The following is a 16,713-nucleotide window of genomic DNA, read 5'->3' as shown; positions in this document are numbered from 1 at the left end:
TCCAGATTTAAATCAAAACAGCACCATCTAAGGAATGAACACTGTCTGTGGGTTTAGAAAAGGAAAAAAAAGAAGCTGTATTCACCTTTTCGACATCGACAGGGAGCAGGAATGCCTCCGGAGAGAAGGAATTCAAAGAAGTGGTTCTTCTGCTGACTTGAACGGCACCTGCCAATGCAGCAAGTTATTAAAAATGGAGAAAAAGAAGTTCAAAGATTCCTTAAGAAAACAAAATGAGGGGCAGCTGGGTGGCTCAGTTGGTTAAGCCTCTGTCTTTGGCTCAGGTCATGATCTCAGGGTTCTGGGATCCAGCCTCACATCGGGCTCTCTGCTCAGCAGGGAGCCTGAGCCCCCACCCCCATGCCTACCTGGCTCTCTGCCTACTTGTGATCTCTGTCAAATAAATAAAAAAAATATTTAAAAAAGAAAAGAAAACAAAATGATGCTAGACAGTGGCCTTAAAATATTTTTGTATTATTATTTAGCACAATTCCAGAATAAATTAGGATGCCAGAAGAAGACAGGACCTTCTGGTGGGAGGCTTTGCAGAGACTGCATTAATGGGGATCATTTCTACAAGAGCCTGTTGGAGCAATTTGGGAGCACTCCTCAGAGAAGGAATGGGAGAACCCCTGGATGGAGGAGGCCGATGAGGCGAAGAGGGTAGAAAGAGAAGATCGTGGAAACTACCTGAGGGAGACGGAGAAGGGTGAGAGGGAACAGTCTAGAAGCAGGGCCCTTGGGACGCCTGGGTGGCTCAGTTGGTTAAGCAGCTGCCTTCGGCTCAGGTCATGATCCCAGCGTCCTGGGATCGATTCCCACATCGGGCTCCTTGCTCAGCGGGGAGCCTGCTTCTCCCCTCTGCCTCTGCCTGCCATTCTGTCTGCCTGTGCTCTCTCTCTCTGATAAATAAATAAAATCTTTAAAAAAAAAAAAAAATAGAAGCAGGGCCCTAGGAATTATGGGGTCTCTTCTCCCATGCACTGTGACTGACCCAAAACTTCTTGTTTACAGAGACAAATCTATCTGAAAAAGGCCAGCATTGCCTTTTCTCTGAAAAGGTCTTCCTGCAGCCAAAAACCAGAAGAAACTGGAGGACGGACGCAGCTAACTTAGCCATTCTGCCCCCGGAGTCGCTCCATTACTGGCAGCAAACACCATCAAAACGGAATGATTCCTGTCATGTGATTCCTTCTTGCAGCATTTAAGGCAAAACTTTTCTACAAGGGCCCCAAGAGCTGAGTTGTTCCAACCTGCTAAATGAGCCAAAATGCCACAGATGGCTTCAAGGCTAGATAGCTCTCAGGGTGACAAAGAGAGACGCTAGCAGAATCGCCCTATCCCCTGCCTCTGCTTCAAGAAAGCGACTGTTCCACGGAGAACTCGGAATCGGTTAGCTCCAGAATCCATCTGGGGTGGGCCAGCTTTTTCTGAAAAGGACTAGGGAGTAGGCTCTAAGGACCGTCCGTGGCAACTACGTAGTTCCGCCACTGCGGAGAGGAAGGCGTTATCAGCAACACACGCTGCGCTTGATTTGTAAAATCAGGAGGCCAGAAGGAGCTGGCCCAGAGGTCATAGTTTTGGGACCCTGAGGAAGAAACGGGACAGAAAAATGTCAAGCTGCAGATTCCAGTTTCAGCTCTCTACACCAGCTGGCTGGGCCTCTGTGTTAAAATATACTCATTTCTTGCACTAGGAGAGGCAGCTATTAAGAGATTGAAGGAGGCCAGCAATGTGAGTGCGTCCTGCAAACAAAAGGAATTGTGGATTGGTTTCTTGGGGCCTCAGGAAATGCTAGGCTGGGGGAGTGGGCAGGTGGGTCTTCCTCTAGAAAAGGAAGAGTGTGCTGCTTTCGGTTGTGACGAAGCAGTCACAGGGAAAATTCTGTGTCTTAGTTGCAAATGCCTTGTCTTTGCATTGCTGCCCCACAGCAAAGAGAGACCAGATCGCTGGGGACTTTTTTCTTTTTTTTTTTTAATTCCATAAGCAGCATCCTCCTACCAAGTTTAAGATGGAGTGGCTTTTAAAAGTACTTACAGAAATTGTTGAGACAAAAGAGGCTGGGGCAACTGTTTTCTTTCTGGGAGAAAGACAAAGCTACAGGATAATTTTAAATTGCAGAACCACTTGCTGTAGAGTGTGTCATTTTGCTCAAATTTGGTTCTTATTTCAAAACTAGCCCATTTTAAGATTGTCCAAAATCTGCTATGCTTAAGCTATGAATAATATGTTAAAGATTATCATCATCTTCGACTCTTCCAAAAGTTTTTCCAATAGAACAAATAAACCGCATATTTTAGGGGAGGGGGAGGGCTGGTTCTTGCTGGTAAGAAATAAATAAATTACCCACATATGTACACACATACGGACATACACACACACAGGCAGACGGGCAGCTTTCAAACTGTTTTGAAAGAAAAAAAACTTCATCAACTATTTGGGATTCTGAGAGAAATACAGATCGACACAGTGTGAATATAATATAATGAATATTTTCTTAAAAATCAGAACGCCACAAATGAGAACAGTAATAGATAACTTATTGACTCTTGTGTGGCATTTTGCAGGCATTACCTTATTTTAGGAATTCCAGTTTTTTAAGAATATGTGAGTTACTTCAGAGCAATGGGAACCCTGGCTTTAATTAAAAAACAACAACAACCTTTTGTATAGTCTTTGGGGGAATTGTTATTACCATTTTTAAATCTTACTATTTTCTAGTCACACTCCATTTAGGTAAATAGAGATGAGGCAGCAAGTGCATCTCCTAGGAAAGTACCCATGTGAAACGGAACCCACTCTGTCTGGAAACACTCCCCACCCCACCCCACCCCACCACGCTGAATTGAGAGCACCTCCAATACTCTTTTTCAGGCAACTGCATGCGCCAGTAGCTCCTGGAAGCACACACCAGCTCAAAGATGGCAGCTGGCACTGATTATCAACTAAGCTGAGCAAAGATGCCACCCCCTTGCTATCAACGGAGAACAGAAATACCTGATTTTACCCATTGTGACCATCCGGACAGCTGGGCTGGAGACAATATTAAATGAGCTAATGCACCAGCCTCTGATCAAAGTGGAAAGCCATGACTTTTTTCTCATGACAAAGACCGTAAGACGAGCTTTAGACCAAGCAAGGCCGGCATGGCAACAGACAGGAATGAGGTAAATTCCCGGCTGGGGTTACCTTTATCCGTGGAAGCTGTCAGTTGGGAAGGCTGCAGAAAAGCACGGTCCACTTCAGGACAAGGAGAAGAGCTTGTGAACAAAGACATCTGAGGAGAGTGTCCTAGGAACACCGCCTGCTCTTCCGCTGAGGTAAAGGAGAGGTCGCTGCTCTTGTCCCCTGAGCCCTGGGCAGAGTCTGTGGTATCCTTTGACAGTGATGTCTCCACCACGGAGTCCCCGAGAAACAATGGTGAGGGGTTGAGGGGCAAGGCGGTGTCCTCTCCAAAGTGGTTCCCACTCTTCCTCACTGTTGGCACCCGAGGGGGCGAATCCTGAGACTGTTGCTGCTCACACTGGGGGTTAATCCAGGCAGCTTTGTACCTTATGAATCTGACATCTGAGTGGCAAGGAGGCTGGTCAGTGTCCAGGAGGCTGGGGGAAACATCAGTGTCACCAGGGTCATTGTTGTCCCTGTCCCATGAGTCCACTGGAGAATCGTGTCGGCCTGTAGACTGTGACACCATCTTTCCGAGATCAGGGTGGTGTGAGTTCCACTGTACTACTGGATTAGGGCCTTGAACTCACCCGAATGCCAGTTGTGGGGAGGGGGCAGACAGCTTATCTGCAACAAGCAAAAATCATTCAAGATAAGTAAGAACCCAGTCATATTTTAAACTCCAAAATCTTTGGAGAAGAAACAAAACATTAGTAAGTTTGTACTTCACTCTGTATAATACAGTCAATTCCCCTTGGATTTATAAGAAATAACTAAACAAACACATAAATAAAGAAATAAGCAAATTAGCAATACAACTAGCAGCAGACACAAGAAGCACGATGTTGGGGGGCACCTGGGTGACTCAGTGGGTTAAGCCTCTGCCTTGGGCTCAGGTCATGATCTCAGGGTCCTGGGATCGAGCCCCGCATCCGGCTCTCTGCTCAGCCCGGGGCCTGCTTCCTCTTCTCTCTCTGCCTACTTGCGCTCTCTCTCTCTCTCTCTGTGTCAAATAAATTAATAAATAAATCTTAAAAAAAAAAAAAAGAAGCATGATGTTAGGACAAGAAAGGGTTTTTCAAGGCATAAAGATAATCAAAGATTGTTTTACATAAGCATAAAGGCATATATGCATACTGGTGATAAAACAAATGAAAGTGTAAGACAGCCGTGCATTATTCCAATAAAATTAAATGTCAAACCCCAAATGGGAATACCATGGGGAAGTAGAGACACATTTTCATAGTTCCATAGTTTCTTAGTTTCTTGTTTTTATTTAGTCTGTGATTGTATTACAACAAAGTAGACAAGTGGGATTTGACATTGAAAACCCCTAGCACTAAAAACTTTGTTTTATGTAACTTGGATTAAAATACTGAATTATAATCGCAGTAGAAATTTGTGATTCGCTTCTCATATCTAAAGAACACACTGTGAATCTAGAATCTATCTTTTCTTTTCTTTTTTTTTAGTGGGTGGGGGACAGAGAGAAGGAAGGGGAACACTGGGTGAGGGAGAGAGAATCTTAAACAGGCTCCATTCCCAGTGTGGAGCCCGATGCAGGGCTTGATCTCACAACCTGAGAGCATGACCAGGGCCGAAATCAAGAGTTGGCAGCCTAACCCACCGAGCCACCCAGGCATCCCAGCTGGCTCACTCTTAAGCTCACTGTTTGGCTCCAGTAAATACAGCCATGATTAAAATGTCGAGAGCTACTCCAAAGAGAAGCACTCTGGTCACTGTAATCACAGGCCCAGCATGTGTCCTTCTACTGCTCCCACTGTCCTTCACTCTACGAGGCTCAAGTAATCTTAACAGCAAAAGCGAAGTCAGCAAGGGCAAGGCCTAGAGATGGAAGCAGTTGGCTTAAGTGAGCTTAGCTTAAAGGAAGGGTGGAGAACAGGGGTGCAAGGTGGTGACTGAAACTCTGGAGTCATTTTCAGGGATTTAAAAACTAGCGTTATGTATGCAGATGGCTCCCACCTGGATCCCGGCTCCTGACCTCCCCTGGGACCACGGGCTAGTATATCTTACTGCCTATCTGACATCCATCCAGGGGACATGGCAAACTAACACATTCAAAAAGATGCTAGTTTCCCCCAAATCTGCTCCTCCCTGGTTTTCCCATCTCAGGAAACATACCTCCCAGTTGCTGAGGCCCCAAATCTGGAAGTGATCCCTGATCCTATCTTCCCCTAACTCTTCGTCTTTCATCCATTAGCAAGTTCATATCCATGGCTAGCACCCTCATCTAAGTCACCATCTTCTCCCACTTGGGTCTCCTTCCATCTGCCCAGCGGGTCTCCCTGCTTCTATATTTTTCAACGTACAATCAAGAGGTATGCAGAGATCTTTCATAAGCCTACATAAGATGTCAGTCCCCTAGTCATCCAGCAGCCCCTTGACAGATCCTATCGAATCTGTAATAAAATCCAAAATCCTTACCTTGTTCTTAGGGCATGACAATGATCCTGTCCTGTAGACCACTCTCACTTATCTCTGTCTATTCCCCGATAAGTCCCAACCACGCAGCAAACTCTTGTGTCCCACAGGCTCTTGCCCACCCTAATGGTGCTGTTCTAGCCCTTCTACCTGGACTGCTCTTCCACCAACCGATCACACATCTGACTCCTGTCAGTCCCGTTGCACGTATTGGTTTATAAATTACTTCCTCAAAGAAGTCTTTCCTAACTACCTCTCTTAAAGTAGTTCCCCAGTTACTCCCTATCACATCACCTTGCTTAATTTCCATCATAGCTGTCTCACTTCCTGACATATTTTTAGCTCCTCACTGTCATTCCCCTCTGCCCCCTCCCTATAAGCTCCATGAGAGCAGGGATCTCGTCTGTTCTCCACCAGGCGCAGAGCTCTCCATGGGGACTCAACACACATCCGGACTGAAGAGGAAAATTCAACAAACTGGAAATAATATCTTGAGCTGGAGAGAGGACTTCTGTGGTAGACACACCTGTTCTGTTACCATGGCAGAATTATCAGCACAAGGAGAGAAGTGAATCCGTGTTTCTAATGATAGGACATTTTTCTCACCCAACACTTACAAATAGACCAAAAGAAGGTACAGAGGAAAGCTGTGCCACAGTTCCTTGGGTTTTCTTGACTTCTGTTCTAGGTCAAACCTTTCAAAGTGACACATACACATAGACAGGATACACACGATACTGCACAATACTACATAAGCTCCAAATCACCCCTCACCAAGTATCACGGGCTCTGGGGGCGACTTCCGGAATTCATCTCAAGCGCTTTGTCCTCCTTCTCCAAACCTCAAATCTCACTCACTGCCCCAATTTCTCTTCATCGCCTGTCTTTTCTTCTCCAATAATTTTGGGCTTCAACATCACAAATGAGAATCATGGTCATGTTTTCATGGAATGCCCCCCACACAGAAGCCTAGAGCGAGTGAAGCACGCCCATGGGCCCAAACCTGCCAATTCCTCCTCATTCCCAGAAAGGACACTGGTAACCACTTCCAACCTCTTCCTATGAATTAACATACATAGGACAGGTCAGAAGATGGGACTCATACACAAGGGCTCATCCTGGACAGAATCTACAACCTCTTTTTCTCTCAACAAGGTCTTGAGGGTGCTTATCTTAACTATCTTACCACTTTCTATAGTATAAATGTATCCAGATTTACTGAGCCAGACTCCTACTGACAGAAATTTATTTTTGGTTTTTCACTATTATAAAACATATAGCAATGAACATATTTGTCTGTGTTGCTTTTTGTTGATTTTCTCTCACTGGTTCTCTTCTCTTTACAAGTTGCGGTTTTAGTTCTGAGTCCATAGCTCCTGATAATGTATTTCCAAGAGGATGAAGCTAGAAGTTGTGTTTTACACTCAGTTCTCTCCACGTCATAGCTGTCCTTGTGTGGGGGAGACAATTACAGAAGTGAATGCATAGCCTACAACTAGTAATAAGTAGCAGGGATTCCTGAGTTGTTTTTTTTTTTTTTTAACAGACTAAAGGTAATAGTTCAAAAAGGGTGATGCTAATTCTGAGCCTCCCAGATGTAGAATTGACTTAACAGCACAAAACGGAGCAAAACAGACTTTCTTTTCAAAAATAATTTCAGAAGCAGGTACTTGCTCCACTTCCTTCTAGAAAGATGCTTTTGTTTCACACAAATACCCAGCAGATGTTGGCTTCTCGAGAGGATGACAAGCTGGGCTGGACACTCATTAAGAAGCATGAGTTTCTCTGGGAGGGAGATGGCCACAGGAGAGGGCAATGATTAGAAACAAAGTCCAGGCCCTAGTCCCAGAGGTCAACATCTCCACTGCTTGATCTTTGGTGTGATACCATTATATCGCTGTGCTGCTGGTTGTCACCTTGCTTGTGGTTTGTCAATTATTCGATTAAACAAATTATTACTGAGCACCTACTACATGGTTGGTATTGTTTTTGTCTGGAAGCACTGGAGTAAAATAAGCTCCATGATTCCTCCAGTCACTTATGTTCTGGTTAGAGGGGAGACGGTGACTAAACCCAGACATTCACACATTTCAGTGCTGACAGGCAGTAGGTAATATGGGCCCAAACAATGGTTGGCATCTTCCCGAAATGCTTCCGACTGTCACAAATGGGGTTTTTGAATCAGAGAGGCTTAGGTACAAAGATAAAATCAATTTTCAAAAACATTTAAAGGAGGAGAAATCAGAGCGCGAAGCTTACCGCCATTTCTATTGAGATTTTCCTGTTGAGGTCTGTTGAGGTAGAGCACGGGCCAGATTACTAGTTAACACACATGCAGCAGCAGAGGTCCTAGACAAGAGAGAGACTCCCGGATCCCCCCTGCCCAGTCATTCTGGGTGATTCTCTGCCCCTTAAGATCAGTGGTTCTGCTGAGAATGACCGCATCATGAGGGCAACCTCAGAGCCACAGGGTTGCCTGCAAAGATGCCACTTTTGCAAAAGGGGTGGATGACTCAGTTGGGCAGGAACCACCGTGACCTCTATAGTGACCTCACAAAAGTCTTTCAGACCCTAACTGGCCAGCACTTTGATGGCAGAAGAGCAGCTCTTAGCTGCTAGGACCCCTAACAATCAGATGAATATACAGGAGCATGTCAGATTTAGGATTTTAGATTTTCTCTGCCTGAGCCCTCACTACGGACTGAATACTTACTGGGAGCATTAAAGACTCATCTTAAATGTCGCCTTCTCAGCAACGCCTCCATGGCCCCCCATATAAGTCACGGCCACTGTCCCAGCCAGTGATTCCTCTCCTCCTACCCACCTCTAGTTTTCTTCTTACTCCTTCGCATGACTCCCTGTTTCATTCAATCTCAAAGACTGACACCTACTAGAATGTAAAATCTCTGAGGATAACTGTATAAAAACATTGTACTTGGGACACTCCTTTGTTCTCAAAAGCTAGAACAGGGGCACATCATAGGTGCTCAGCAAATATATTCTTTGAGTGTGAATAAAATGAATGAAGGAATGAATGAGGGGCGCCTGGGTGGCTCAGTGGGTTAAAGCCTCTGCCTTCGGCTTGGGTCATGATCGCAGGGTCCTGGGATCGAGCCCCACATCCAGCTCTCTCCTCACCTGGGAGCCTGCTTCGCCCCCACAACCCCCGCCTGCCTCTCTGACTACTTGTGAACTCTGTCTGCTAAATAAATAAATAAAATCTTCAAAAAAAAAAAAAAAAGAAGAAGAAGAAGAATGATGAATGAATGAACAAACACTACCTAAGTATGGTTCTGTTGGTTGTTTCTGTTGCCCAGGAAAGAAAGTCAAGAATATATGTCCATCATTAGAAGAAATTGGAGATCATGACCTAAAACTCCTGTCAACCGTTTCCTCGGAATAAAGGAAGTTAGACACTAGAAATCACAAATAAGAGTGGAGGTGAAAGGTAAGATTCATGTATGCCGATTTTATGGTGGCTTACCGAGCAGGCTCAATAATAAACAAATGCAAGTGAGCGGTCAGCGTGTAAGCTATTTGAGGTTAAGACAGTTCCCTGGTCCTCTTCCTCTTTTCTGATCTACTTCCCTTCAAGCTTAGACTTTAAACAGACTCACACTATCACTTACCAAACAGAAACCATTAAGATGCCCAGTCAAGTGGCTCCACGGCTTCCACAAAGTGGCCAGGAATCAGAGCAAACTGCCATTTTCTGACAGCTACAAGGTTACCGCCACTGAACGACACATGACGAACTCTGTGTTCTAACATGAAGAGCGCCCGGAAGGTGACAGGGCTACATTGCAACAGTGGCGGTGGCATCCCAGGGACTCCTCCCTGACCAACTTGACCTTCGACAATGACCCTTAATGTTGAAAGTCTGCTGTCAAAAGAACACTAGGAAAGGACAGAAAGTAATTATGACAAATGGGTGGGGTGAGAAGGGGAAGACCCAACAAAGGCAAAGACCAAGGAACATAGATATTTTGCCTAAGAAGACTGCAAGGTTGCCCAAGATGCACAAATGACTAACTTCCTGTGGTCTGTGTATGTCACACTTAACCACTCTCATTCTATGTGATGATAATGTGAATTATCTCAGGTTTTACTATGCTAATTTGGGAACTGAAATCAAGAACGTTAGGGGACTTGCCCAAAGCCTTACCATGAATAACTACCAGACATAGAACAAAAAACCAAAAGTCTGACCTGATCCAAAGCTCCTTCCACTGATATTTACATGTGCTCAAATTAGGATGTTTGCAATTTCACTGGCAAAGTAATTTTAAGAATTTTCCCATGAGATCTGTCACAAAATGAAGGATTAAGAACCACGCCACTATGCTTGCTTCCATGTTTTTAGAACACTGTGCCTGGAATTTTATGATTATATCTATTTATTAAAAATAAACAAACAAAATTATTGTACCTAGATCTCCAGTATGGGACTATTTATTTATAAACCTTATATGTGCACAGCTATTCTAATATAGTTATCATGTAACTTAAAAATTCATGAAAATAGCATTTTGTTCTTTCTTCCAATAAATCATCTTGTAACCTAAAGGTACCTACCACCATACAAATAATGGTTTAGTTAAAACCTTTTATATAAAAAACAATGATAAACAAAAAAATTATCTATCCATGAACATTAGACAACTGAATAAGACTTACAAAAAATATTAATACAAACATTCACTCACAGTAAGGGTAGGCACCTACCCTTAAATGATGGCAAGTCTCCCATGTTTGGGCAAAATAAAATAGGGAGCCATGTCGGAAAACAGTCTGGCAGTTCCCCAAATGGTTCAAAATACAGTTACTATTTGACCTAGCAATTCCTCTCCTGGGTATACGCCCAAGAGAATGAAAGCAGATGTTCACACAAGCACTTGTGCACAAATGTGAATGGGAGCATTATTCACAATAGCCAAAAAGTGGAAACTACCCCAATGTCCATCAACTGACGGGGGGGTAAGCAAAGTGTGTGACCACCAGACAATGCAGTACTCTTCGGCCATAGGAAGAAGTGACACACTGAGACATGCCGCAGCAAGGGTGAGCCCTGAAAACATTATACAAAGTGAAACAACCAGTCTGAAGGATATTTCATATTGATAGATACTTCTTTTTTAATGAGATGTCCAGTATAAGTAAACCCACAGACAGAACATAGATTAGTGGAGGAAGGAGGGAATGAAAACATCAAGAGTGATAACTAAAGGGTACAGGGTACATTTTTGAGGCTCTAAATGTTCTAAAATTAACTGTGGCAATGATGACACACATCTGTGAATATACTAAAACCACTGAACTGTACACTTTAAAAGTGGCATTTTTTTAGAGATATATTTATTTGTTTGAGAGGGGGAAGGCAGAGGAAGAGGGAGAGAATACCAAGCAGATGCCAAGCTGAGCATGGAACCCAAGGTGGGGCTCGATTCCATGACCCTAAGGTCACAACCTGAGCTGAAACCAAGAGTTGGATGCTTAACCAACCGAGCCAGCCCAGCGCTGCGAACTGTACACTTTAAACGGGTGAATTGTATGTTATGTGAACTCTAGCTCCATCTCAATAATGCTGTCCAAAAAAATGAAGTGGGAAGAAGTTCCCATCTCCCTTCTAAAAAAATCTAGGAAGCCTAGAGAGCACTGTTATGACATGGGCTTGGGGGCTCAGAGGACAACTGACTGTAAGTCAGGCTGCAAACACAAGCACTAAAAGTGAAGGGAAAAATAGAGCATAGATAAAGGGAATACAGAATATGGGTGCCTAAAGTAGGTACAGAGAGGAAAGGGGAAGTAGAAGTGAAATTGCCACCACTGACCTATCTGGAAAAAGAAAAGAGAAAAAAACAAAAACCAAGAGCTGGTAAAGACAACACCATGAACGTGATGGCAACCAGCAATGGGGCACCGGTTGCTGGACCCTACACAATGGTCCAGACATCAACATCCCCATCTTGAAACTAGCACTGAGAGGGAGGTTCTGCTGGTCGGTCCCAACTTACAGATGAGAAACAAAATCAACACAGTTAAGTATTGTGCTTCTGTTTTTAATTTTTTTAAAGATTTTATTTATTTGACAGAGATCGCAAGTAGGCAGAGAGGCCGGAGGGGGGTGAGGGGTAGGCAGGGTCTCTACTGAGCAGGAGAGCCCGATGTTCGACTCGATTCCAGGACCCTGAGATCATGACATGAGCCAAAGACAGAGGCTTAACCCCCTGAGTCACCCAGGCACCCCAAGTATTGTGCTTCTGTGTGATTAAGTGCCTATCCTTGAGAAGTATATACAGACGTATGTAAAAATCATTGATAGAATTTCTGACATTTGCTTTGAAATAATCCAGTGGGAAGTGCCAGCAGAAATTATGGGTGAAATCCAATTGGCCATTTCGAGAACTGTTGAAAATGGGAGAAGTGTACATGTACTGATCCCTTTACTTCTAGTTTGAAATTTTCCATAAGCAAACTCCCTAGGTAAAAGCTAAAAAACAAAAACAAAAACAGGGGTGCCTGGGTGGCTTAGTCAGTTAAGTGTCTAACTCTTGATTTTGGTTCAGATCTTGATCCCAGGGTTGTGAGATCAAGACCCTGGTAGGGTTCCACACTGGGCCTGGAGTCTGCTTGAGCTTCTCTCTCTCCCTCTGCCCATGCCCCACCCCGTCTTGCACATGTGTGTGCCCTCTCTCTCTCTCAAAAAAAAAAAAAAAAAAAGTTTAAGAAAACAAATTAAAGGGGTGCCTGGGTTTCTCAGTTGGTTAAGCAGCTGCTTTCATCTCAGGTCATGATCCCAGGGTCCTGGGATTGAACCCCACATCCAGCTCCTTCCTCAACAGGGAGCCTGCTTCCCCCTCTGCCTGCCTGCTGCTCCCCCTGCTTGTGCTCTCTCTCTCTCTCTATCTCTTTGTGTGTCAAATAAATAAATAAAATTTAAAAAAAGAAAAATTCCATCAACAGATGAATCGATAAAGATGTTGTATAGATATATAATGGAATATTAAGTAGCCATCAAAAATGACATGTTGCCATTTGCAATGATGTGGGTGGAACTAGAAGGCATTATGCTAAGTGAAATAAGTCAATCAGAGAAAGACAATGATATGACCTTACCCATCTGTGGAATTTAAGAAACAAAACAAAGGATCATAGGAGAAGAGAGGAAAAATAAAACAAGATGAAACCAGAGAGGGAGATAAGCCCTAAGAGACTCTTAATCATGGGGAACAAACTGGAACAAACTGAGAGTTGCTGGAGGGGAGGGGCTTGGGTGACGGATATTAAGGAGGGCACATGAAGTAATGAGCACTGGATATTACATAAGACTAATGAATCACTGACCTCTACCTGTGAAACCAATAATACATTATATGTTAATTAACTAAATTTTAATTTAAAAAATTAAAAAAAAAAAAGAAAAACCGTCAACACTGCCGTATCTGTCCATGTAACCTTGAGTTACCTCTCTGACCTACTTCTCTATTACCTCTCCATTCCTACACCTCTATACCCTTCTGCCTCCCTGCATCTCCTTATATGCTTCTACTTGCACTCACTTCTTTATTCAAACTTGCCTTTGGAAGGAGACTTCCTTCATCACCCTTTTTAAAACTTCATCCCTAAAATATACCCTATCCTGGTTTACTGCCCTATTTTTTTTTTTCCCCCAGAGCACTCGTCTTCTATTATCTTAGCCATCATCATCAGTTCCTAACTAACACTTACACGGCCTTTACTATGGGCCTGGCCCTGTTCTAGACTTTTCTACACAAACACAGACTTGATCCTTCTAACAATCTATGAGGTAGCTATAACAACACTAGGACCCGAGGCATAGCTTGAAACTGGAGCGTTTCACACCCAGGCAGTCTTGCTCCCAAGTTCACATTCTTACCTGCAACGGTGCAGGGGTGAGGGAAAGACCTTTAAATCTCATGGACCCAAACATCTCTCCAGAATATCAAAATTTATCAAGCACGAAGGGGCTGCTGGCAATGTCAGTGACATGGGCATGCTTATACCTCCCTGGGCCCCAGTCCCCACAGGGACCAAGAGTTTAAACTAAGAATGAGACCAAAACCAAAACCAACAACAACAAAAAACACCATTTTATATATGTCGTAGGACAGTTGAAATGATTAGACAATTGAGCCATGTTGCTTAAAATACCCTCAAAATGTGCATAAACAAAATTTCAACTCCCCTGACTCATCATATTTAAAGTGGCCATTCCTCAAGCTAGCTTCTAAGAATAATCTCCAAATAAAGAAAGAGAGAATAAGGAAGTAGGTTACATGTATTTCTTGCACAGTTGTTTCTGACCCACTACAAGTTGCTGAAATAAAAGAATGTGGAAGAGTTTAAGGCCACCCCAACCTCTGGTCTTTAGCTCCTAAAATAAATAAGACGAAAGCATCTGCTGGTCATGGGTGACCTGCCCAAAAAAACTTTGAGGCCTAGTTTACACTTATCTCTTTAAGTGTAAAACTAAGGATCCAAGAACAGAACTAAAGTATTTTTAAAAAATAATTTCCAAACATTAATTGTTAGGCAGATCACATTGAAGTGTGTAGATTATTTTGGCTTTTTCCCCTTTGTCATGTTCCAGCCTATGTTGAGAACAGCAAAAACACTTGTCTCTGAAACTTCCTTTTACATACTGGAAGTGAAGACTAGACTTTTAGGAATCATTTCTGCAGTTTGTTACATACTGGAAATGTTTCTCTTTCACAGTTCACATTTCATGTTCCAGTGAGAACTACAGCCTCTGTTCAATATTCAATAGGATTATTGGGATTATTTTGTGGTTGAGAAAACTGGGGCCCATAGAACGGAAGTAATGTGAAGCCCACACAGCAATTCAGCAGCAAACTCAGCCCTAGGACGTGGATCCCGGCTCCAGAGCCCCCAATCTCCCCCTCATGCTGCCTGTACATGTGGGATAAAACACAGTGCAGAAGTTAAGAAAAAAACACCAGGGTCCCAATCAAATGTAATTTTTGTGCCAACCTGAGAAACTCTTTACTTACCAGCTGTTTGACCTTGGATAAGGCATTTAACCTCTCTGTGCTTCAGTTTCTTTAAGGACTGTTGTGAAAACTAAATGAATTCTCAATCCAGCACACAATATTCAACACCATTTTAGAAAAACTTCCAGTTCAGTTCACCACAGCACAACTAAGGAGACCTAGTTTTATTACCCCACTTCGTAAATGAGTCACCTCTCAACTACTTTTAATTAAAACGAAAAACCAATCAGAGAGCTTATTTTTATCTTTTTAGAAAAGATATATACAATAAGACACACAGGCATTAGTATTGCTCACGTTTATAATGGCTAGAAGATTGGACATGCTTATTTAAAAGGAACTGCTTAAATTCTAACGGTAACACAACCAACCCTGTGACCCTTTTCCTTTCCATATCAGAAATATGGATCTAAATTTAGTAACAAGGGAAACTATTTAAATTTGGCAATGCTATTATTTGTGTGCCCCAGAGGGGTGGAGAAAACCTGCGGGCAAGCAACTGTACTCTTTTCTCTAGCTCTTTACTTATCTTCCTCTAAAGATCATTTGAATTGAAATGCTGATTTTTGCATATTTATCCTTGGCCCTGACAGAGTCTTCCCGTATCAGAAAACAAGAACTCCAACTTCAGAAAGCGAAGGTTTTCAGAGTTAAATGTTCTCACAAAGAACATGGCAAATCAAACCTAACCCTCCCCCCACCTCCCACTGGTGGTCACTACCAACTTTCCTTAACTTTCTTAGCATTTCCCTCAGGCCCTAAAGAGGAGGAAGGCAAAGTTCCTGTCCCCTGATGTCACACTGTGATGCGCAGTGTCAGGTAGTCGTGCTGGGAAGAAGAACTGCCACAACACACCGAGAAACAGACGCATCCCGACATTTTGGGCAGATAAGCAGGAAAATGCCCGCACTTCCAGGACGTGCTGCCTTAAGTCCCCTCCAAATGAGGTTCTGCTGGCGGCCAGGAGGGAGGTGTGGGGAGCAATGCGGGGATAGCCGTCATTTACAGAAACCACTCTACATACTTCTCAAAACACTCTCCTCCCTCGTTACAAGTCATCCAATGTGGTAGGGCAGGGGTTATCTCCCCACTTCGCACACAAGCAAACAGATTCCATGAGGTTTCTTGACTTGACAAAACCTCACTGCTATTCGGCCTGAGGACGGAGTATAGGAAACTTGAATTTGCAGACCCTCAGTCCTCTGAACTTCCCCACCCCACCTGCAATTCGAACATCCTTCCAAGTTCCACGGCAATCACGAAGTAAGCACAGTTCTGGAATATGCCCCTTCCTGCTAGTCTTAATTTCCATTAAGGACGAACAACCCTTCTTCCGAAGGTTCTCCACGTTCTCCAAGCTGACAGCATCATTAGTCGCAGGAGATGAGGGTAGCAAACCTCACCGTGCAGCGACAGGCAGGCTGGAGGGGGGGTGGGGGTGAAACGCAGCAATTCCGCTTTCCCCGCTGCAATCTCAGCAGGTGAACTTGACATGGGCGCTCCACCACCCAGTATGCCGCGCTCTCCCGCTCTCACCTAGCTCGGGGAAGTAGCAAAAAGTTTGGCTTTTGCCACCAGATATCCCTAGGTTTGGGTGTCTTGGGGAGGAGCTCCTCCGCGGGCCTTCGCTGTCTGCGCGCTTTTGGGGAACCGAGAAAAGCCAAGGCGCTGGGAACACTGAGCCTGGGTCCACGCAGGGTGCAGGCTCTGCACCGCCAAGCGGTAGGTAAAGTGCCTGAAGGTCTCGCTCCCGAGCCTTCCGGATCCAAGCCCAGCTCAGCGTCCCCCCCTTTTGTAAGTCAGTTCTATAAAAAAAAAAAAAAAATCCGCCACCCCCCGCAGAAGAGCCCCTTCCTACGTTTCTCCCAGGGGCCTCTGCACTACCCCGCCCGGGCAGGGTCCCCCGACTCGCGCAAAGCCTCTCCCGAGCCCCTCGCGCCACCTCACCTCTCCAGCAGCCTCGCCCCGCCGGCGTGCCCCTGCCTCGGGCTCCCCTCGTACCCCCACCGCTCCGACAGCCTCCCCCCGCCGGCGTGCCCCCACCCCGGGCTCCCGTTGCGCCCCCGGACCCGAG

The 16,713-nt window shown here is 44.4% G+C and overlaps 1 protein-coding gene across 16 annotated transcripts in view; it reads right to left on the bottom strand.

The window, feature by feature from the left end:
* Positions 1-16,713, bottom strand: part of RUBCNL (rubicon like autophagy enhancer) — a 40,630-nt gene that overhangs the window by 22,061 nt on the left and 1,856 nt on the right. For 3 of the 16 annotated variants that reach the window (XM_082700610.1, XM_082700608.1, XM_082700611.1), the window contains exons 2-4: positions 4,022-4,195; positions 3,190-3,792; positions 86-168 (exon numbers count right to left, since the gene is read on the bottom strand). In XM_082700610.1, the coding sequence (XP_082556736.1) occupies positions 86-168; positions 3,190-3,694 (588 nt within the window). In that variant the 5' untranslated portion in view covers positions 3,695-3,792; positions 4,022-4,195. Of the gene's footprint in view, positions 1-85; positions 169-3,189; positions 3,793-4,021; positions 4,196-5,610; positions 7,838-7,866; positions 8,791-9,236; positions 10,012-15,487; positions 16,445-16,586; positions 16,710-16,713 lie in introns of those variants that run through there. The other 13 variants (XM_082700606.1, XM_082700609.1, XM_082700607.1 and 10 more) reach the window with 9 other exon arrangements.

The sequence above is a fragment of the Mustela nivalis genome (genome assembly GCF_964662115.1).
Source record: "Mustela nivalis genome assembly, chromosome: 15".
Taxonomy (NCBI): Eukaryota; Metazoa; Chordata; class Mammalia; order Carnivora; family Mustelidae; genus Mustela; species Mustela nivalis.
This window is presented reverse-complemented; position numbering and strand designations above follow the sequence as displayed.